The sequence below is a fragment of the Diplotaxodon limnothrissa genome, linkage group LG14 (genome assembly GCF_057381915.1).
Source record: "Diplotaxodon limnothrissa isolate DT_005_m linkage group LG14, D_limnothrissa_male_GT1.1, whole genome shotgun sequence".
NCBI classification, from domain to species: domain Eukaryota; kingdom Metazoa; phylum Chordata; class Actinopteri; order Cichliformes; family Cichlidae; genus Diplotaxodon; species Diplotaxodon limnothrissa.
The window spans coordinates 20,614,872-20,636,144 of NC_140609.1; the positions used below are offsets into that span (position 1 = coordinate 20,614,872).

Consider the following 21,273-nt stretch of genomic DNA (forward strand, 5'->3'; position numbering starts at 1 on the left):
CTGGCTCAGCTTCGGCACCTAATAAGCTCATCACTGGACCCACTTCAGTTTGCCTACCAGCCTGGCATTGGAGCGGATGATGCCGTCATTCACCTCCTACATCGTTCCCTCGCTCACCTGGAGACCGCTGGAAGCACTGTGAGAATCATGTTCTTTGATTTCTCCAGTGCCTTCAACACCATTCTTCCCTCGGTTCTAAAGGACAAGCTGGTGAACTCTGGAGTGGACCATCACCTCACTACCTGGATCCTGGACTACCTCACCGACCGACCACAGTATGTGAGGACTCAGGGCTGTGTGTCGGACAGGGTCGTCTGCAGTACGGGGGCCCCACAGGGAACGGTTCTGGCTCCGTTCCTCTTCACCATCTACACTGCAGACTTCTCCCACAATTCCACCCAGTGCTTCCTGCAGAAGTTCTCTGATGACTCTGCAATAGTCGGCCTCATCACTGATGGGGACGACAAGGAGTACAGAGGTCTGACCCAAGACTTTGTGGACTGGTGCCAGCTGAACTACCTCCAGATCAACGCCAGTAAAACCAAGGAACTGGTGGTAGACTTCCGCAGGCACAAGCATTCTCCACTGCAACCACTGAACATCCAAGGTATGGACATTGAGGCTGTGGACAGCTACAGGTACCTTGGTGTTCATCTGAACAATAGACTGGACTGGACTCATAACTCAGACGCCCTCTACAGGAAAGGGCAGAGCAGGCTGTACCTGCTGCGGAGACTCAGGTCGTTTGGAGTGGAGGGCCCACTCCTGAAGAAATTCTATGACTCTGTTGTGGCTTCTGCTATCTTTTATGGCGTGGTCTGCTGGGGCGGCAGCATCTCTGCTGGGGACAGGAAGAGACTGAACAGGGTGATCCGAAGGGCCAGCTCTGTTCTAGGATGCCCTCTGGACCCAGTGGAGGTGGTGAGTGACAGGAGAACGGCGGCTAAGCTGTCATCCCTGATGGACAACATCTCCCACCCCATGCAGCAGACTGTGACAGCACTGAGCAGCTCCTTCAGTGGGAGACTGCGGCACCCACGGTGTGGGACGGAGAGATTTCGCAGGTCTTTCCTCCCCACTGCTGTCAGACTCCATAATAAAGACTTTAACTGATCAAGCACACACATCCATACATATGCAATAATACTAAGTGCAATAATCCTTTCTGTCATCGTTGTATTTTTACTCAGTTGTATATAGTATTTGTATTTGTATTCTATTTTTATCTTATTGTATATTTATTTTATTTTATTCTACTGTATATAGTATTTTATTTTATTCTATTCTGTACAGTTGTGTACTGTATTTATTCTTCTTTATTCTAATTTTTGCCTCATAACTTTTGCACTGTCCACTTCCTGCTGTGACAAAACAAATTTCCCACGTGTGGGACTAATAAAGGTTATCTTATCTTATCTTATCTTATTTATTCGTGATGCCTTCAAGTTCAACCTCGTAAAGTGGAGCACTTTTTGGTTTTGCATTAGCTGCTTTTGGAAAGAACAAATTGTGCACCCTGTAGCCTAGAAATCTCTATTATATTAGTTAATTAATTAAATAATTGCATTAATGACAGTTTTAGACACGGTAGCCCTTATGAAAAAAAACATACAATATGCGACTGAATGGTCGATTTCTTTACGAGGTGACTCTAATATCTCCGACAACCCTCGAAGGCAGCATCAGCTGAGCTAAATTGCCATCACAGAGCCCTCAAGGTCCTCATTTGAGTCCAGGTGAAGACATGCAGCTGTTCTGTTGGGGAGACAGCTCCAGCGGACAGTTCGGGTCACAGGGGGCCCCCAGCCCCGTGTCCTGGACCGTCCCCGGGGTTGTAACTAAGATCTGCTGTGGGGATCGGCACACTTTATTTCTTAATGCAGACGGGGACATGCTGTCATGTGGGCACAACTCTCAGGGACAACTTGGACGACAGAAGAAAAAAAATGGAAAGATCATAGGTGAGTAGGCTGTTTAGCTGTTTTCATTTAAAGGAAACAAAATAATAAAACAAAATATTATAATTTTATTATTTGATTAATTGCTTTCTTAGTTTCTTTTCACGGGTATTTGGACATATTTATTTAAGGTGTGATTTGACCGTGTGGCGCAGGCTTTTAATCAGATACTGCGTCCTTAAGAAGCGATAAATCATCTCCGGAACACTTACTGCGTAAATAAAACTTAATGCGTCAAGTTTCAGTTTCGTTTCAGTGCTGTCGGTGCAGACAACGAAAGTTAAAACCTAAGAAACTTCAGAGTTGCTAGATGTAGCAAGAAATATGAAATATGACGGAAGCGCGAACACGGACAGTCATATAAATCACGTGCAAAATGTAAGAAATAAATAACAGGTTTATATTATTGTCTCATATTATTATATATTTTTGATACATTAGCATGCATATTGTATGCATGTATGTATGTACTGTGAAACCTAGAAGCTATAACTGGCTTTAACCCAGAGAAAGCGCAGGTAAGTAAGGTAAGCTGTTTACTGCTTTGCAACACTATAGATGAGAAGCTTTGCACAGGTTTTAGCGGATGTCCCAAACTTCCCTGTTTGTCTTTGTTTATGATTAAGTTCTCATTAGGCTGAGGCTACTGTAGTCAGACATGTAATGTGATCCAGCTGACACGTTTGTGTGCAATTTCTGTCGTTCTTTCTAAGCTCAAGTGGAGGGGCTGGGCCGTGTGGTGGCGATGGCTTGCGGTCAGGACCACTCTCTGGCTGTGAGTGCATCTGGACACGTTTTCTCCTGGGGGGCAGGAGAGGATGGACAGCTAGGGTTACCAACACCTCCCAACAGTCACAGACCAAGGTAATCACTCATTCAGTGACACATGAATAATATGCACAATTATCACTCAATTGTTCAAAGCTTTTTGCCACATTTTTACGAATTGTTGTCCATCATCATGCAGCAAGGTGCCTATCCCACTGCCCATACCGATAATTCAAGTTGCTTGTGGAAACTCCCATTCCCTGGCCCTGACTAAAGGTAAGACACAACTTTGTGTGTTCATATGGAACAAGGGCGATAACAGTTTTCCCCACACATGATGACTGATGATGAATTTTTCCTTTTTTAAAGTGTCTTTATCCGTATTGTAAACCCAGCTTGCCCTAAAAGTGTGACGTATATTCTTTCACGTAGCTGACAGTATTTGAAGATATTTCATTGTCCAGAGGCTCATTTGGCAAAGAGAGTCAGTCCATTTAAACTCCAGCACTTTATCCAGCAGTATATCAATTAAAAGGCCATAACTGCGCCTGAATTTCTAATTTGATTTACATAATTCTCACTTATATAACGTATCCATGCATCCTATTTATTCTACTTCTAAGTAAAATATTCTGTGGTGGTTGAGGAATAATAATGTGATAAACTAAATTAATGATTTGTTTGTTAATTGAACATTTTAAAAACACTTTTCACCTCTCTCCAGGAGGCGATGTCTTCTCGTGGGGTTTAAACAGTCATGGTCAGCTGGGCCTGGGGAAGGAGGTGCCGGTGCAGGATACACCCGTCATAATTTGTGCTTTGGCTGGAGTAGCGGTAACCCAGATTGCAGCAGGAGGGACCCACAGTCTGTTCCTTACCCTCGCAGACCTGGTGTACTGCTGTGGGGCCAATAAATGTGGTCAGCTCGGGGTTAACAGGGTGGATGAGAAAGGTAGAGCAAGTTAGTGACTCATAAACTTAGTGTATATGTGTGTGGCATGATTTGAAATAAAACACACTACTTTTTATCTGTTTCTGCTTTAACAGGCAGGTTCAACATCTGTATGGTGCCTGCGCTCAGACCTCTAAGTGTCTCCTTCATAAGCTGTGGAGAGTCGCACTCTGCTGTGCTGACAAAGGTTTGACTTCACTGGTTCATCCAGGTGACTCCAACCATTGATTAACAAAGTAAAAGCTACGGTTGTTTTGCTTTGCAGGACGGTAAAGTTTACACTTTTGGAGACGGAAGCCAAGGTCAGCTCGGTCACAGCACCTCTGCTAATGAAGTGAAGCCCAAACTGGTTGCAGGTGTGGATGGTCCTGCTTCCCAGATTGCATGTGGCAGGTAAAAACCGGGATGTTTTGTTTTTAATATAAGCACCACCATGGCTACCATCATGATCATTTATAGCGTTTCACAGTCTGTGTGCTAAAGATCCCCGTTGTGTTGTATTGTCAATGTTAGCTAGAACGCACTTAAGCATAGAGAAAAGTGCCTGGGTGGATGAGGTGTGTTTGATGAAGCAGTTTGAGTGCTATTTAATACCCACTCCATGGACTGTTTTTGGTCTGCCAGGCATCACACTCTGGTTTTGGGCTCTTCTGGTCAGCTCTGGGCTTTTGGCAGTGGAGCTAAAGGTCAAACTGGAAATGGGCACAATGGTGGCAGTCTGACTCCCACTCTGGTTCAGTTTCCATGGACCACTGACGATGCAGCAGCCATGCCCAGTGGTATGTATGCGTGTTAGATGTTGCTAGTAGGATTAATAGTTCAGAATCTCGAATGTAAATTAAGTTTATGTGCTTTATAAATTTTGAATGTTTAGATGAAATTGTTTGATTTTTGTTTAAGCAGACTTGAAAATAGCTGCTGGGTGGAACACAAACTTTGCTTACTCTTCACCTGCAGAGGTAATCAAACACCTACAGCTTTAACTGCTCACAGAAAACAGGTCACTCTGCCTGCTCACTTCTTCTCTCTTTTATTTTAAGAACTCTGTTCACAAACAGATAACCGGACGTCTTGATGAGACAAAACTCCAAGAATGGCTGATGATGGAGCATAGTAATGTGGAGGCAAAAAGGTAATTCATCATCATTCTGGGATTTTTAGATTTATGTGACTGCAGTTTTAATATTAGTTATATTAAATATATGTTCAAGATCTTCACTGTCTCAGTCTCTGCTGATGTTTCTTTCTCTTTGCGACAGAGAAATAGGATCGATGTTCCTGACAAGTTCAAGTCTTGTTGCAAGTTTCACAAAAGCCAAGTAAGTCCTTCACTGATGGTTTTGTCTGGGTCGGGGTTAATCTAGAAATGTAAGATTTAAGGGTTGACTGGTTGGTGCTGCCGCTCACCTCTGTTTGATATCAGTGGGTTTCCACTGGAAGCAGGCGACTTAACCGTGGACCTGGAGGCCGCTAGCCGAGCTTTCGACCAGCTGTTCACAAGACAGTGGATCAAACAATCAGTTAAGAACATTCTTTAAACAATTTGAGATATGACGACTTTTTTTTTTAAACTTGTGATCTCATACAGTAGGTCTCCTTTCCATGCAGGTAAACTTGGTCCCTCTGTGCGACTTGCTTTACCTGTCAAGAACTGCATTAAAATCTCCAGAGATCATCCTGATTCTTCTGACCTGCCCGCTTCTTCAAGAGGACTCTAATGTCATGAATACAGTTCTATCTGTGGCCATCACTATAGCAGAGATGTCGGACAAGACTCTGGAAACATTAAGTAAATGACTTTTGTCACAAGATTGGAGAACAAGCTTGTTAGTCAACCACTCGTTGTCAGGTTTATGCTGTAAATGCTTTAAATCAGTGGTCCCCAACCTTTTTTGTGCCACGGACCAGTTTAATGTCAGACAATATTTTCATGGACTGGCCTTTAAGGTGTTGCGGATAAATACAAAATAAAATGATACGGCTGATACGAGATGGTCCCACCTGGGAGTAATGGGGGGTAATGACACCCGAAGTGTGTTGCTTATGCTCAGTCTGCTCCGCAATTTTGTTTTGGTAGCTGTAACTGCAGAAAACCCTGCTTCACACTGTTCAGTCAGATTAGAAAAAAACTAAAATAATGTAAGTTATTAATTTTTTTTCTGTGTGGCCTGCTACCCCAAAAAATTAAATTTATTCATAACACATGGGGAAAAGACCCAGGGAAACACAGTTAATGATGAAAACCATAAATTTCACACCCGAGCCTCAACTCTCGCGGCCGGGTACCAAACGACTCACGGGCTGTTAACGGTCCATGGCCCAGGGGTTGGGGACCGCCGCTTTAAATTAACACTAATTAACACTATTGATATTTACTCTTTAAACTCTTTAATTAAAACAATTTTTTTAATGTTAAAATGTAAGTACTGTTGTTATCCATGAATTTTCAAATTTAGCATTTAATGAAACAGCATTAGTTGTAGTTTTTTTTTTTTTTTTTAAATGAGATGCCAAATATAGTTATTTACTTTCATTCCTAGACAGAAAAAATGTTTTAGTAGTTGAATGTTAAATTCGGTTTATATGCATAAAAAGTAACAACATATGACAGGCGGTCTAATAAATTGGTTTAGCCCAGTATAATGATCGAGTTTACTGTGATAACTTTAAAAGTATTTATTCAATGTAAGACACTGTTTTGTTTTAAAATCTCTTCAGTTTGTATAATAAGTTATTTTTTATTGCTAAATAATAGTTTTGGAGATGTTAGAAATCCAATTTATGCAGTGTAAACTTAATATTTCTTTGTATGTTTTTTGTGTGTTCTGCAGAAAAGTGGTGGAGTTCACTGTCCCCCTCGATACTGATGAAGCACATCATGGTCTTCAAAAAGGCTCTCGCCTTCATGCTAAAGAATGGCCTCTTACAAACACACAACCCAGGAGTCAAATTTATCCTGGAAGCCCTCAAGCTGCTATACAAAGTCAGTGCTGTGTGCTTTACTTCTGTTTTTTTTTTAATGACCGTTAGATTTTGGGTATGAAATATTGGTTTCAATTAACAGATCAACTGGAATCTCTTGTTAGTAAAATATGATCAGTTCTAATAATTGAAAGTCTTGAGATAGAAAAACTGTTAAAAAAAAGTTAACAAATGACAATATTGTTTCTGTTTTCTTGATTAAAAAATATATTTTTTTCCAGGCAAACAAAGCTGGAAAGTCCTACAAAGTCCCACTGAGCACCTTTTATGTAGAAGAAATCACAAATGCTGTGCAGCTTAACACTGACATCATGCTTTGGTGGCAATTCTCCAAAGAGGAGGTAAAAACAAACAGTACAGTAAACTCAAGTGCTTCAAATAAACAATGTGTCCATTTGTCCAGTATGGATTTCACTTTCTGTCAGACTGCTTTTTACTGATATTCATTATTAAATGACCGATTGTCTTAAAGGATGACGTGAACACACCTGCCATCTTCTGTCGCTACCCATTCCTTTTGACCCTGCTTCACAAAGTGGCCGTATTTAACTTCTGTGCAGCCACAGTGAAGGTAGAACGTGGATTCAGATTTCACCCTTTTTAACCATCTGCAATTACACAGGAACTGATTTCTATCTTTTAGCAGATTTCCTTCTAATTGGGTTTTTTTGCACTTACAGAATGTGCATCAACTCGCTCATCAAGCAGCTTTGGTGCCCCATCAACCGCATGCCCCAGACTCTCCACCTGCCCCAGTCTTCCAGCTAACCCTGAGGCGATCTCACCTGGTCGAGGACACCTTCAGACAGCTCAGTGCAGCCGACCACTGTGCATTCCAAAGGGAGCTTTTAGTAAATATGAAACTTTACTTTTACTAGATTGCTAGAGCTAGGGTTAGCACTGTTGGCCAGCAGTGTTTCGTTAAAGTGTAAAAGAAGACCCAAGTGTTTAGATGAATGCCCATAAAATTACTTTAGTAATTTGATATCGATAAGCAGAAGAGAATGGACATGGGATTAAATAAACTGCTCTATAAAATCACGAGTTGCAGAAACTAACAGAAACATGATTTTTTTTTTTCTGTCCTAGGTGCTGTTTGTGGAGGACAGGAAGACAACAAATGTCAACAAAAGGGACTTTTTCCTGCATGTGTTTGATGAGCTGATGGCTCCAGAATCTAAAATGTTCATATATAATGAGAGCCAGACTGTGGCCTGGTTCCCTCCCAAGGTAAGACCAATTATGGAAAAAACCTACATTAATAATCTATGTGCTGCTTAAAAAAATAAAGCAGCAGATTAAAAAAATAAATAAAAAAATAAATATAGAGAGATATAGATATATGATCAATTTCAGATTTAAAATTGATTTTTCTGTATCACAATTTCTTTTTATTCACCGACCAAACAGCCAAAAGTAGAGGAGAAGACTTACTTCCTGTTTGGCGTTCTGTGTGGCCTGGCTCTCTACAACCACAACATTATCCACCTGCGCTTCCCACAAGCTCTGTTCAAGAAGCTGCTCAGGGTCAAACCTACGCTGGACGACATGAAGGAGTTTGACCCTGTGCTGGCAGAGTAAGACAGACTTAAAAACACACAAGTGAAACGCGTTCTTTCTCACATGACATGACAAAAGAAGTTTATTGATACATAGATATTTCCCGTGCGTTTAACCTCAAATACACTGAAAATAGTGCTAACAACAGTATCAAAACATTCATCAGTGCTTTTGTGCCTTTAGGTCTTGGAGGATCATCTTAGAGGACTACACCCCTGATGTTGTTCAAACGCTGGACACTACTTTCACTGTAAGTTTACTAAATCATGTGTTTCGTGTCTGTTTTTCTTTCACACTTTCTTCACCTGACAGAGTGATTATCTGTGGTAGGTGTCCTGGGCTGGTGAGACAGTTGAGCTTGATCCAAATGAACCAGGAAAACTTGTCACCGGGTCAAACAGGTGTGTATAAACAGTCTACACAGCACTCCTTCTCTGCCATCTAACAGCTACATCCACGCTGTGCTCCCTTCTTTATAGTTGCAACATGCCATTACACTGGCTGGGATGTTGCCAACACTATAAATCAGTACTTGTATACTTTTAAATGTTTTTTTTTTCATCAATAGGAAAGAATACGTAGCTGCCTTTGTGAACTACGTCTTCAACAAATCAGTGGAGAGAGTGTTTGACGAGTTCAAGAGAGGGTTTTTCAAAGTGTGCAACATGGACGTGGTGGACTTCTTCCAGCCAGAGGAGCTGCAAGCAGTGATGGTGGGCCAAGAAAACTACGACTGGGAGGTGTTCAAGAAGGTAAAGAGATATAAACTTGAAGAGATCCAATATTGATGCTAAGATTTTTATTCATAATCTGATTTGTTTTTTTTAATTCACCATATTCTGAATGAGTAATTTTCCTTGCCAATGCAGGATAGTTTAGCACGGTATGCTATGAATTCCCTAAAACACCTGAACCATATGTGTCACCATAGTTCAGTTTGACCAAAAGAATACAAAAGAATAGCTGACTGTGTGCACACTTGCAACGTAACATAAATCAGGAATTAAATTTAAAGCTTGCACTCTGCTTATGAAATTAGCAGAGTGACACCACTGACACCTAGTCTGGTGCCAGTGGGATTAAAAAAATGTAAATGATACACATATTTCATATATGTCCTTATTTTTATGTTCCCAAACAGAACACATTTTATGAAGGCGAATACCATGATGAGCATCCAAATATAGTGGTGTTCTGGGAGGTGTTTGAGAGCCTGACAGCAGAGGAAAAGAAAAAGTTCCTTTGTAAGTATTTCATCATTAGGCTTGCTGTCATTTCCATTTACGTCTATCAGTTTTAGCTTACTTGACATGTGTTTCTTGATGTCCTGCCAAAAATTTGTGTAACATTTCAGATTCCATTTTTCACTTATCCTCTGTTATTTTCTTTCATCCTCAGTGTTTCTCACAGGCAGTGATCGCGTACCCTTCCTGGGAATGGAGAGCATCAAGATGAGAGTGGCTGTGCTGCCCGATGCTTCTGAACGCCATTTGCCTGAATCGCTTACCTGCCATTTCCTGTTGTTACTGCCCATCTACAGGAGATACCCAGTCGAGAGGACGATGCGCACAAGGCTTCTCCAGGCTATCAATCACAACAGAGGCTTCCGGAAGAAGCAACGCACCACAGAGTGAAGCAGCAGGGGTTTCGTTGTAAAGAGCCCATCTTAGCATCGGTTATTTTTCGGCTCTTCTTGCTTTACAATCTGTGCTATTAATTTTGAGTGATATTTTTTATTGTTATTACAATTTTTTTTTTTTTTTTGTGCTTTTAAAATGAACACAAGCTTAAATCTTCAATAAATACAGTGCTTAGCAAATTTCTTACACCGCCCAGTTTATGGATTAAACCACAGTATTGGTAATTAATAAAATAACCTTTTAATGGTTCTGTAGTGGTTAATCCACCACTGTGCACAAGCTCTCAAAATTCTGATTTGTAATGCTACAAAATAACCATTGTTATCTGTGAATTTTCAGATTCAGTTTTGCAAATAAGCGTGTCAGATTTGTTATTTTATTTATTTTATTTAGTTTCAGGGGTTGAATTGTATCCTCAGAGAAGTCCTGTGTGCCCGCTCAAATGTGGGTAAAAAACATGAACCCACTTTGTTGTCTGCCTAAGAAATAACAGTATAACGTTTAGTTGTAAACAAGTTTTTGACAGATTTCTATAATATTTGTGTAAGAAATTTGTTAAACACTTCATGTCATACCTACTTAGAACATACTTAGATTAGGAAATCACCTTTTCTTGCATTTGTACCTAGTAAATCATCTTAATAAATTCTCTGCTATGCTGCCTAGTATTTTATTATTTTTGTATTATTACCACTTCTCTGGAGATGAGTTACACTCTGACACAACTCAGGACACTACCTCTGCTCAATAATGAGACACAATAACAGTACCTTCATTACAGTCAATATATATGGTTACAATAATAAAACTGAAAATGATAAATTACTTGACTCCTTAGAAGAAAGCATTATCTTCTGGCTCTCCAAATACACAAACTCAATCCTCTTCATTGGTGGAGTTTTTTTGCACTTACAGAATGTGCATCAACTCGCTCATCAAGCAGCTTTGGTGCCCCATCAACCGCATGCCCCAGACTCTCCACCTGCCCCAGTCTTCCAGCTAACCCTGAGGCGATCTCACCTGGTCGAGGACACCTTCAGACAGCTCAGTGCAGCCGACCACTGTGCATTCCAAAGGGAGCTTTTAGTAAATATGAAACTTTACTTTTACTAGATTGCTAGAGCTAGGGTTAGCACTGTTGGCCAGCAGTGTTTTGTTAAAGTGTAAAAGAGGACCCAAGTGTTTAGATGAATGCCCATAAAATTACTTTAGTAATTTGATATCGATAAGCAGAAGAGAATGGACATGGGATTAAATAAACTGCTCTATAAAATCACGAGTTGCAGAAACTAACAGAAACATGATTTTTTTTTTTCTGTCCTAGGTGCTGTTTGTGGAGGACAGGAAGACAACAAATGTCAACAAAAGGGACTTTTTCCTGCATGTGTTTGATGAGCTGATGGCTCCAGAATCTAAAATGTTCATATATAATGAGAGCCAGACTGTGGCCTGGTTCCCTCCCAAGGTAAGACCAATTATGGAAAAAACCTACATTAATAATCTATGTGCTGCTTAAAAAAATAAAGCAGCAGATTAAAAAAATAAATAAAAAAATAAATATAGAGAGATATAGATATATGATCAATTTCAGATTTAAAATGGATTTTTCTGTATCACAATTTCTTTTTATTCACCGACCAAACAGCCAAAAGTAGAGGAGAAGACTTACTTCCTGTTTGGCGTTCTGTGTGGCCTGGCTCTCTACAACCACAACATTATCCACCTGCGCTTCCCACAAGCTCTGTTCAAGAAGCTGCTCAGGGTCAAACCTACGCTGGACGACATGAAGGAGTTTGACCCTGTGCTGGCAGAGTAAGACAGACTTAAAAACACACAAGTGAAACGCGTTCTTTCTCACATGACATGACAAAAGAAGTTTATTGATACATAGATATTTCCCGTGCGTTTAACCTCAAATACACTGAAAATAGTGCTAACAACAGTATCAAAACATTCATCAGTGCTTTTGTGCCTTTAGGTCTTGGAGGATCATCTTAGAGGACTACACCCCTGATGTTGTTCAAACGCTGGACACTACTTTCACTGTAAGTTTACTAAATCATGTGTTTCGTGTCTGTTTTTCTTTCACACTTTCTTCACCTGACAGAGTGATTATCTGTGGTAGGTGTCCTGGGCTGGTGAGACAGTTGAGCTTGAGCCAAATGAACCAGGAAAACTTGTCACCGGGTCAAACAGGTGTGTATAAACAGTCTACACAGCACTCCTTCTCTGCCATCTAACAGCTACATCCACGCTGTGCTCCCTTCTTTATAGTTGCAACATGCCATTACACTGGCTGGGATGTTGCCAACACTATAAATCAGTACTTGTATACTTTTAAATGGTTTTTTTTCATCAATAGGAAAGAATACGTAGCTGCCTTTGTGAACTACGTCTTCAACAAATCAGTGGAGAGAGTGTTTGACGAGTTCAAGAGAGGGTTTTTCAAAGTGTGCAACATGGACGTGGTGGACTTCTTCCAGCCAGAGGAGCTGCAAGCAGTGATGGTGGGCCAAGAAAACTACGACTGGGAGGTGTTCAAGAAGGTAAAGAGATATAAACTTGAAGAGATCCAATATTGATGCTAAGATTTTTATTCATAATCTGATTTGTTTTTTTTAATTCACCATATTCTGAATGAGTAATTTTCCTTGCCAATGCAGGATAGTTTAGCACGCTATGCTATGAATTCCCTAAAACACCTGAACCATATGTGTCACCATAGTTCAGTTTGACCAAAAGAATACAAAAGAATAGCTGACTGTGTGCACACTTGCAACGTAACATAAATCAGGAATTAAATTTAAAGCTTGCACTCTGCTTATGAAATTAGCAGAGTGACACCACTGACACCTAGTCTGGTGCCAGTGGGATTAAAAAAATGTAAATGATACACATATTTCATATATGTCCTTATTTTTATGTTCCCAAACAGAACACATTTTATGAAGGCGAATACCATGATGAGCATCCAAATATAGTGGTGTTCTGGGAGGTGTTTGAGAGCCTGACAGCAGAGGAAAAGAAAAAGTTCCTTTGTAAGTATTTCATCATTAGGCTTGCTGTCATTTCCATTTACGTCTATCAGTTTTAGCTTACTTGACATGTGTTTCTTGATGTCCTGCCAAAAATTTGTGTAACATTTCAGATTCCATTTTTCACTTATCCTCTGTTATTTTCTTTCATCCTCAGTGTTTCTCACAGGCAGTGATCGCGTACCCTTCCTGGGAATGGAGAGCATCAAGATGAGAGTGGCTGTGCTGCCCGATGCTTCTGAACGCCATTTGCCTGAATCGCTTACCTGCCATTTCCTGTTGTTACTGCCCATCTACAGGAGATACCCAGTCGAGAGGACGATGCGCACAAGGCTTCTCCAGGCTATCAATCACAACAGAGGCTTCCGGAAGAAGCAACGCACCACAGAGTGAAGCAGCAGGGGTTTCGTTGTAAAGAGCCCATCTTAGCATCGGTTATTTTTCGGCTCTTCTTGCTTTACAATCTGTGCTATTAATTTTGAGTGATATTTTTTATTGTTATTACAATTTTTTTTTTTTTTTTTGTGCTTTTAAAATGAACACAAGCTTAAATCTTCAATAAATACAGTGCTTAGCAAATTTCTTACACCGCCCAGTTTATGGATTAAACCACAGTATTGGTAATTAATAAAATAACCTTTTAATGGTTCTGTAGTGGTTAATCCACCACTGTGCACAAGCTCTCAAAATTCTGATTTGTAATGCTACAAAATAACCATTGTTATCTGTGAATTTTCAGATTCAGTTTTGCAAATAAGCGTGTCAGATTTGTTATTTTATTTATTTTATTTAGTTTCAGGGGTTGAATTGTATCCTCAGAGAAGTCCTGTGTGCCCGCTCAAATGTGGGTAAAAAACATGAACCCACTTTGTTGTCTGCCTAAGAAATAACAGTATAACGTTTAGTTGTAAACAAGTTTTTGACAGATTTCTATAATATTTGTGTAAGAAATTTGTTAAACACTTCATGTCATACCTACTTAGAACATACTTAGATTAGGAAATCACCTTTTCTTGCATTTGTACCTAGTAAATCATCTTAATAAATTCTCTGCTATGCTGCCTAGTATTTTATTATTTTTGTATTATTACCACTTCTCTGGAGATGAGTTACACTCTGACACAACTCAGGACACTACCTCTGCTCAATAATGAGACACAATAACAGTACCTTCATTACAGTCAATATATATGGTTACAATAATAAAACTGAAAATGATAAATTACTTGACTCCTTAGAAGAAAGAATTATCTTCTGGCTCTCCAAATACGCAAACTCAATCCTCTTCATTGGTGGAGACTTTAACATCGCTTTAGGTAATATGGTTGATAGATGGCCTCCAGGGCAGCAGTCTTCATACAGTACAAACTTTACAAATTTCATGGGAAAATGTAATGTTGTGGATATTTGGAGAGAAAAATTTCCAGATGATAGACTCTTTACTTGGCGCAACAGGATCCAGGATCCTGTTGCAGGAGCAATTCACATTAACATCCAAATGCTTACACTGGATAATATACCTTACAAATTCTCCTATTTGAAGTTAAATAATTCCTTACTAAAGGATTCTTGAGAAGATATGGGAGTCAAATGACTAAATTGAGGAAGAAGTGATCAGCAAACCTCGGAGGAAGATTTTACTAGACCTTCAAAATAGATTGGACGGTTTATACCGACGCAAGGCTGCGGGTGCTTTTGTAAGATCCAGGAAGAGGTGGCTGGAGGAGGGAGAACAAAATTCTGCTTCCTTTTTCAGGCTTGAAAAATACAGATCAAAAACAAACTCTATTCATCAACTAAATATTAATGGCATTGTCTCCTAGGCAAATTTTTGTGCCAAATTCTATGCTAAACTGTACAACTCAAAATATAATGAGGACGTTTCAACACTATTTCTCAATAATATTAAAAACCTAAAAACTATTGATGTGGACGATAGGAGTCATTGTGACAGCCCTCTGATGGTGGAGGAAGTTTCTAATTCCATTTCTGCACTTAAGGCCAATAAATCTCCCGGCACAGAGGGTTTAACTGCAGAGTTTTACAAATCATTTTCTAATCTCCTGGCTCCGTTCTTACTACAGGTTTTCAAAGAAAGTATAGAGAATAACACCCTCCCTCCTACTCTTACTCAAGGTCTCATAACACTTATTCCAAAAGACTCACTTTTTATTGAGACCCATCTGTCTGCTCAATAATGACTATATGGCTTTAGTACTTGTTAACAGAATTTAAAGAGTTCTTGAGACACAGTCAGGCTTTATGAGAAATAAGCATATTTCTAATAACATTAGACTAGTTTTGGATTTACTTGATTACTCTGATTTGGTACCAAATCAGATTTCCATGTATGTCAACTGCAAGTGTCCAGAGTGAGGACAGACTGAGGGACCCACTGCTGCACATCATCTGTGAGGCTTTGCACCCCTGATGATCCACCAGGACAAACTCAGCAGTGTGTGAGGAGGAGGAAGAGCCAGCAGCAGCTGACAGATGGAGAGAATAGACAGACTTTAATGTTCAGAAACCTAAAGTATGTATCAGCAGCAGAATGGAGCTAAAAATAAATGTCCATGTTTTTTTTTTTCAGTTATATGAAGCTTGGAGTATTTTGGATTAGTAGCACTGCTGTGTTTGTTGCATCATATTGCTGTAATTGTTTGTATGCTTTATATATTTTGAGGTAAGTTGATCTATAGTGTTACATCATATTCTATAAGGATGTTATGTGTTTGGATACTTTCTGCCCAGTTTGACCCATTTAGCAGAAGTCAGCCTGTTTAAGGCTCTGATATCTATTCTGTAGGTATGACTTTCTCACCCAATAAAGGAATATGCAATATATCAGTCAACTCTTCATTTTATCACAAACAGTTATCACATTTTAATTATTAAATAATGGTACAGAAATAAGGCCTCATTCTGTATAAGAAAAATTACCAGTACCGGGACCGTACGAGGGAAATTTCTTTTGCAGTTCATCTGATACGATAAAATTACTTATTATATTTTCCAGTGTTATTGTTTGTTTTTTGCTAGGGAGAAGAGTATTTATTTTTGTTATGAGAATCAAACTGGTTAACATTCATAGGTGTTCTCAATAAGCTGAATACATCTAATTTCTGAAAAATGCAGACAGCTATCATTTGAATGTGATTCTGAAGTGTAATACATGTTTTGCTAGGGAAAAGTGTGCATTCAGTGACTGGTTGGTGAGTGGTTTCAGGAGGCTAGTGGCACTCTCAAGGTGAAATTAACCGCAAAGACCGAAAACCTTTGGGTGCTTGACTCCAAGCAGATTGCCATTGTTGCCCACAGTTTGTATGACACCTAATGGCTGCAAACAGTAACAAAGTACTTGTGGAGTATTAGCGAAAATGTGAAAAGTAGAAAGCAAACCGGAAACACTTTCTTAGGTTTACTTTGAAAGCAAACATTATCCGCTTGTTTGTGTTGCACACTTTCAAGTTTTATTGCCTCTCCACTAGTAGGTGGCAAGTGTTCGCAGGTAAGTCACCATCTTTCATGCAAACTACAGGTAACCATGGAAATCTGCTAGCAACAGCATAGATGTCAAGTTAGACACTGAAATAAAAAGGACTTTAGGTGAATGCACTACACAACAACCCCTAATCTTTAAACTTAACCACATTTGTCGCCTCTGACGTTCAATCTTTCACTCTTCTCCTGTAGAGACGTCCTGCAGGGGGGCAGAGGGAGGGAACAGCGCAGACGTCACTGACTAGGCATTCGTTAAGAGTTTCACGACCGCTATCAATAGCAGTGTGTCTTTTTGGGGGGGGGGGAGCAGGGTGAATTATACAATATATATATTTTCAGAATCAATACAGAGTGTGTGAACAATGGGGGTTAGGCATTATATGACATTTCTAGACGAGCTGGGTAACCCTGGTTTCCAGATAGATGTTTTTACTCATGTTGCTGGACAATTACAGCCATTAAAAAAAAAAAAACATTAGAAGGGGAAAAGCTTTCATCGTCCAAACGTTCAAGCAGAGCCAGTTGATCATTTTCAAACCCAGATTTGAGTTCTTTTTATTAAGTGGACGGTCTGTATGAGGTTACCGCTTTTTCTTGGCTCAGAGATATCACTCATGAAACATCTGCAATAATAGTCTTGCTGTACACAAACATACATACATACATAAATACTCCTAAAAAACCCCCCCAAAAAAACATAATTAAGCAGTAATTACACAGTAGAAAAAAGAAACTTAAAGCCAATTGCTCTTGCTACAAAATTGCGAAGACTTAAAAAAGGCAATGCTAATGAAATGGCTGTGCTGTGAAACGGCGGTAACGCCTCGCATCTTCTCTAAGTCGTCTTGTAGCGTGTTGTTCAGCTCCACACGTACGTGGAGGCTTCATGTCGCTGTGTGTTTCATCCAAGTCCAGCTTCTTTGATATGTATGTTGTGTTTATTTTCTTTTTTCAAATTTTAGTCAGGTGAGATGACGAGTTCTATGTGCAAGTGCTGGAGTTTTTATCTGACGAGGTGGAAAGTGAGCCAGTACATGAAAATGGGCTGTGCTGCTGCTATAGCCATGGTGAGGTACATCCTCAGTTGGTTTCTGGCTCCTCTCACTAGCTTCCCTTCTGCTGCTGCTTCTGACAACAGCTTCAGACGCAGAGTGCGTATCTGAGGAGAGACAAGCAAAAGATATTTGAAAACGTTTTATTTGCAGCTCTAGATTTTTTAACCTGAGCATCCACCAAAGTAGCTTTGCAAAAAGACAAATTTATCTTATACTGTCTTAAACTGGTGGGTTATACAACCCCCTCAGTTCAACTGTCGGACACAAAAACTCTTTCAACGCCTCTTTCTTTAACACTCATCTCCCTAAATTGTCTTTTTCTTCTGACTGGCTGCTCCTTGCCTCACCAATGCAAACAGCACGCATTGTGCTAAACAGAAGTCAGGGTGGAACAAGAGTACAGGAAAAACAAATGATACAAAAAAACTTGAAGGCTAAACGTCTGACTCAAAAGGATTATTGCAGTCTCTGAAACTTCGGCCACGTTTAACAACAGCACCCCCAAGTGGAAAAAACTTAAGTCTGCAAATTACCTGACCTGTCTAACTTTTTATCTTTAAATATGACTACCCCAAGTTTCAGGAAGTTATGATAAAAAAAAAAATCACAAGGAATTTATTATTATTATTATTGTTGCGATTATGTACTAAAAAATACAGAAGGATGCATTTGCACAGTTTGACGTGAGATCTATGAACCTTTAAGGCTTTCTGACATGTGTTCAAGCCTATAACCATCTTCAATAATTTTTCAAAAATAAAATCTGTACATCCATCCATCCGCTTATCCTTTTCAGGGTCGCAGGGGGCGCTGGAGCCTATCCCAGCAGTCATAGGGCGAGAGGCGGGGTACACCCTGGACAGGTCGCCAGTCTGTCGCAGGGCCAACAAACTCCACACAGAAAGACCCCGGTCTGATGGTGGAATTGAACTCAGGACCTTCTTGCTGTGCAGCAACAGTGCTAACCACCGTGCCACCCTAAAATCTGTACACTAAAACAAAATTACTAAACGTAAGTAAATAATTTTACTCACCATGAAGACAAAGATGGCAGCACAGCACCACAGCAGAGACAGATAATATGCCGGCTTCCCAAACAAAAGGCCCGCCACTAAGCCTACAATCATCCTACAGAAACAAAAGGAGAGATATACACATTTAAGGCATGACACTGACAGATTCAGAGTAATAAAAGGCAAACAATGACACCAATTGGTACATACCCAACATATTTATAGCCAGCAAAGGCCAGCAGGTCTATAGTGGTGAGGTCTGTGTTTACAGTGACAAGGTAGAGTGACAGGAGGACCACCAGGACTTCCATGATTAACCACACCAAAGCTGAGCTTGCCTGAACTCCCAGCAGCTCTGGTGAAAACCTGAGGAAGTCCATAGAAATAACAGAGTCCATAGAAATATAACAGAGAATACTCTAAATCCTTTATTATGAACCTGTGGTGATGTTCTCCATTTTTGGCTTTAAGGTTTGAAAAGGACAGCCTTTAAGAAAATGAAATGGCTTAAACCAGAAACACATAAAACTACAAGTCTCCAAAAAGTGTTTAAGATGGTCATAACCGGAGCTTAGGGTCATACTCAAATGTGCATCACTCTGATAAAAACATGGATGCAGATGTACCTGCTCTGTGTGCCGAGGGCCAGTCCGGCCACCAGGATGTATGTGATGAAGCCCATGGTAGGAATATAAAGATCGGGAGCGTTCACATCAAAGCGCGGAGCCACAGGAGTGTCCTGCTGGTAGCTCACCTCCCAGTTCTGCAACATACATGATCACACACTTACTTTCAAACATGTAAGACCCAAAATAAACATGTTTTTAAATATTTGGGTCTATGTGAAGATAGCAGGTTTCTTCTTTTATCTTAAATATTTATGGAAAACCACAAGCAATCTCTACACATATCCACCAGAATGATTGACATTTAGCAGGTGTAAAGAGACTCACTTCGTGCATATATGGGAAAACTAGAAGGCCCAGCTTCTTCCCGACGTACACTGTGTCCACAGCAAAGTAGTACTTTAGCTTGGAAATTGGGATGAATCTATCCAGCTGAAACAAGCAAGCATGCGGACATGAATACGAGGCTCTGACTAACAAGGGCAATCACTGCATTTATTCTACCATTATTATGAGATTAAACATGAGCAGGATTTTACTGGACTCATTCCTGTTAAAAATTGGTGAGCTGCTCTTACGTTCTTGTCAACCATTTCTCTCCCCTGGGATGCCAGCGAGCTGCCATATGCCATGGCCAGATTGGACATGGGCTCTGACAGGAGGGTCTGACCAGGAAATCCTGCAGTTTGAGGGCCGGCCTGCTGGTTCCTGCCAATGTGACACAAGACAGGGGATCAGCTCGGTGAACATGATGATCTAATCAGCAAAAGCAATATTTACAACACATGCAAGCAGAAGACAAAAGACATGAGCTCGATCAAGTAAAACATGAGGTGTGGAATGTTGTCGCCCCCTTCTGGCACTGAGTGTATTTGTAAAAACACAGTCAAAGGCTTCTTCTTGAGAAGGAAAAAACAGCTTCATCCTCATTGGCAGGAGTCCCACCTGTATCCTGCCTGTGGTCCAGGCCCAGCTCTGCTCGTATCCTCAAACAGCTGACTGCCATCTGGACTGTCCCCTGGACTATTCCTTAGACGCATACTGGGCTCTGTGTAAAAAGACAGAGTTTGGAGAAGGAGAAAACACTCATGATGGATATCCTTAAGGGTAATCAATCTGTCCAGTTAGAAAACATGAACTATTGTGAACCCATTTCACCTGTTTTGGTGAATACAGGTGCAGTGGAGAGACATCGATAAGAGAGCCCCTAAAAAAGGGGTTTTAAAGAAAATTCTGCATTTAACTGGGGCCAGTGAAGTGACTTCAGTGCAGGGGTAATATGCTCAAATTTCAATATTAGTGTAAAGACACTGGTTGCTGTAATTGGGCCAAAATGAATCCGTCTTTCTGATGATTTGGATAATCTTGTAAATAAAGCGTTACAGATGCATGGACTAATTTCTCAGAGCCAGTTTGAGATCTGGATTTTCTAACTTTTACTATTCGTTAAGTGGTAGAAAAATTATTTAACTGTTAAGAATGAAATAAAGAAGCTAAAAAAGTGAAATAAATATGTAAATATTACAAAACTGTTCTACTTTAAGCAAGAAAGCAAGCTTCTTCAAGAGGGCCCCCTCTGCAGTGGCTTGACACATTTTTTAAAAGCACAAAAATAACACTGTACATTCATTACTAATCATTAAACTGATCAGAGTTCAAATAAGCACTGTTTACTGCAAGCTCTGGCTCCTAAACAAACAAAGCTCAGCATAGAGGGAGCAAAAAAAGACTCCGAATAAGTAACGTCATCAGAGGGGACCGTTAGCCAGCCCAGCCCGTGCAACGGGAGACGAATTAGCTAGTTAGCAGTGTCAACACATATTGTCGGCGCCTATTATATAATTAAAGCTCTTTAATTAAAGTTGAAAGTTAAGCTTAAATTCACCGTTTAACTGTTTAACGTCAGCAGGTAGTCTCAACCGGCTGATAAGAGCGAGCTAACAGTAGCCAGCATCAAATGTGTGCATGCACCCGGCAAACGTATGAACTGAGCTAATGAGAAAATTACGTACGTAACTTACGCTGTCTGAACCCACTTTGAGTTGCAGTATAATCCATTTTAGAACAAGCAGGCGGTAGCGGCAGCTGTCAAACAAGCGACACTACTCGAAGTTGGTACTAGTTAGCGAGCTACACTGGGGAAGCTGTGGTCATTCATGAAATTTTACACGGAAGTGAATACG

The 21,273-nt window shown here is 40.2% G+C and overlaps 3 protein-coding genes across 6 annotated transcripts; 2 read left to right on the forward strand and 1 right to left on the reverse strand.

Moving 5' to 3' along the window:
* Positions 1–1,739: 1,739 nt before the first annotated feature.
* Positions 1,740–9,938, forward strand: LOC146618771 (putative E3 ubiquitin-protein ligase HERC6). Of its 2 annotated transcripts, none has more exons than XM_085371739.1 (23): positions 1,740–1,961; positions 2,672–2,822; positions 2,926–3,002; positions 3,451–3,678; positions 3,774–3,865; positions 3,944–4,071; positions 4,303–4,457; positions 4,582–4,637; positions 4,719–4,810; positions 4,938–4,997; positions 5,102–5,198; positions 5,287–5,467; positions 6,510–6,661; positions 6,882–7,001; positions 7,133–7,231; positions 7,341–7,511; positions 7,750–7,890; positions 8,071–8,237; positions 8,404–8,470; positions 8,551–8,621; positions 8,789–8,972; positions 9,362–9,464; positions 9,619–9,938. In XM_085371739.1, the coding sequence occupies exons 1-23, from the start codon at positions 1,745–1,747 to the stop codon at positions 9,852–9,854; spliced, it is 3,045 nt and encodes a 1,014-aa protein (XP_085227865.1). In that variant the 5' UTR covers positions 1,740–1,744; the 3' UTR covers positions 9,855–9,938. The 2 variants fall into 2 exon arrangements, with proteins under 2 accessions (XP_085227865.1, XP_085227866.1); XM_085371740.1 differs by lacking the exon at positions 1,740–1,961 and adding an exon at positions 2,274–2,336.
* Positions 9,939–10,302: 364 nt separating this feature from the next.
* LOC146618772 (E3 ISG15--protein ligase HERC5-like) lies at positions 10,303–13,371 on the forward strand. Its single transcript, XM_085370115.1, has 9 exons — positions 10,303–10,308; positions 10,776–10,946; positions 11,185–11,325; positions 11,506–11,672; positions 11,839–11,905; positions 11,986–12,056; positions 12,223–12,406; positions 12,796–12,898; positions 13,053–13,371. Exons 1-9 carry the CDS (start codon positions 10,303–10,305, stop codon positions 13,286–13,288), a joined length of 1,146 nt encoding a protein of 381 aa, XP_085226241.1. The 3' UTR covers positions 13,289–13,371.
* Positions 13,372–16,066: 2,695 nt separating this feature from the next.
* Positions 16,067–21,249, reverse strand: yif1b (Yip1 interacting factor homolog B (S. cerevisiae)). Of its 3 annotated transcripts, none has more exons than XM_085370607.1 (8): positions 21,127–21,249; positions 20,036–20,138; positions 19,669–19,798; positions 19,418–19,522; positions 19,091–19,227; positions 18,675–18,830; positions 18,486–18,579; positions 16,067–17,555 (listed from the first exon to the last, which is right to left on the reverse strand). In XM_085370607.1, the coding sequence occupies exons 1-8, from the start codon at positions 21,146–21,148 to the stop codon at positions 17,400–17,402; spliced, it is 903 nt and encodes a 300-aa protein (XP_085226733.1). In that variant the 5' UTR covers positions 21,149–21,249; the 3' UTR covers positions 16,067–17,399. The 3 variants fall into 3 exon arrangements, with proteins under 3 accessions (XP_085226733.1, XP_085226732.1, XP_085226731.1); XM_085370606.1 differs by having other exon boundaries at positions 21,112–21,249; XM_085370605.1 differs by having other exon boundaries at positions 21,103–21,249.
* Between the last annotated feature and the right edge of the window lie 24 nt (positions 21,250–21,273).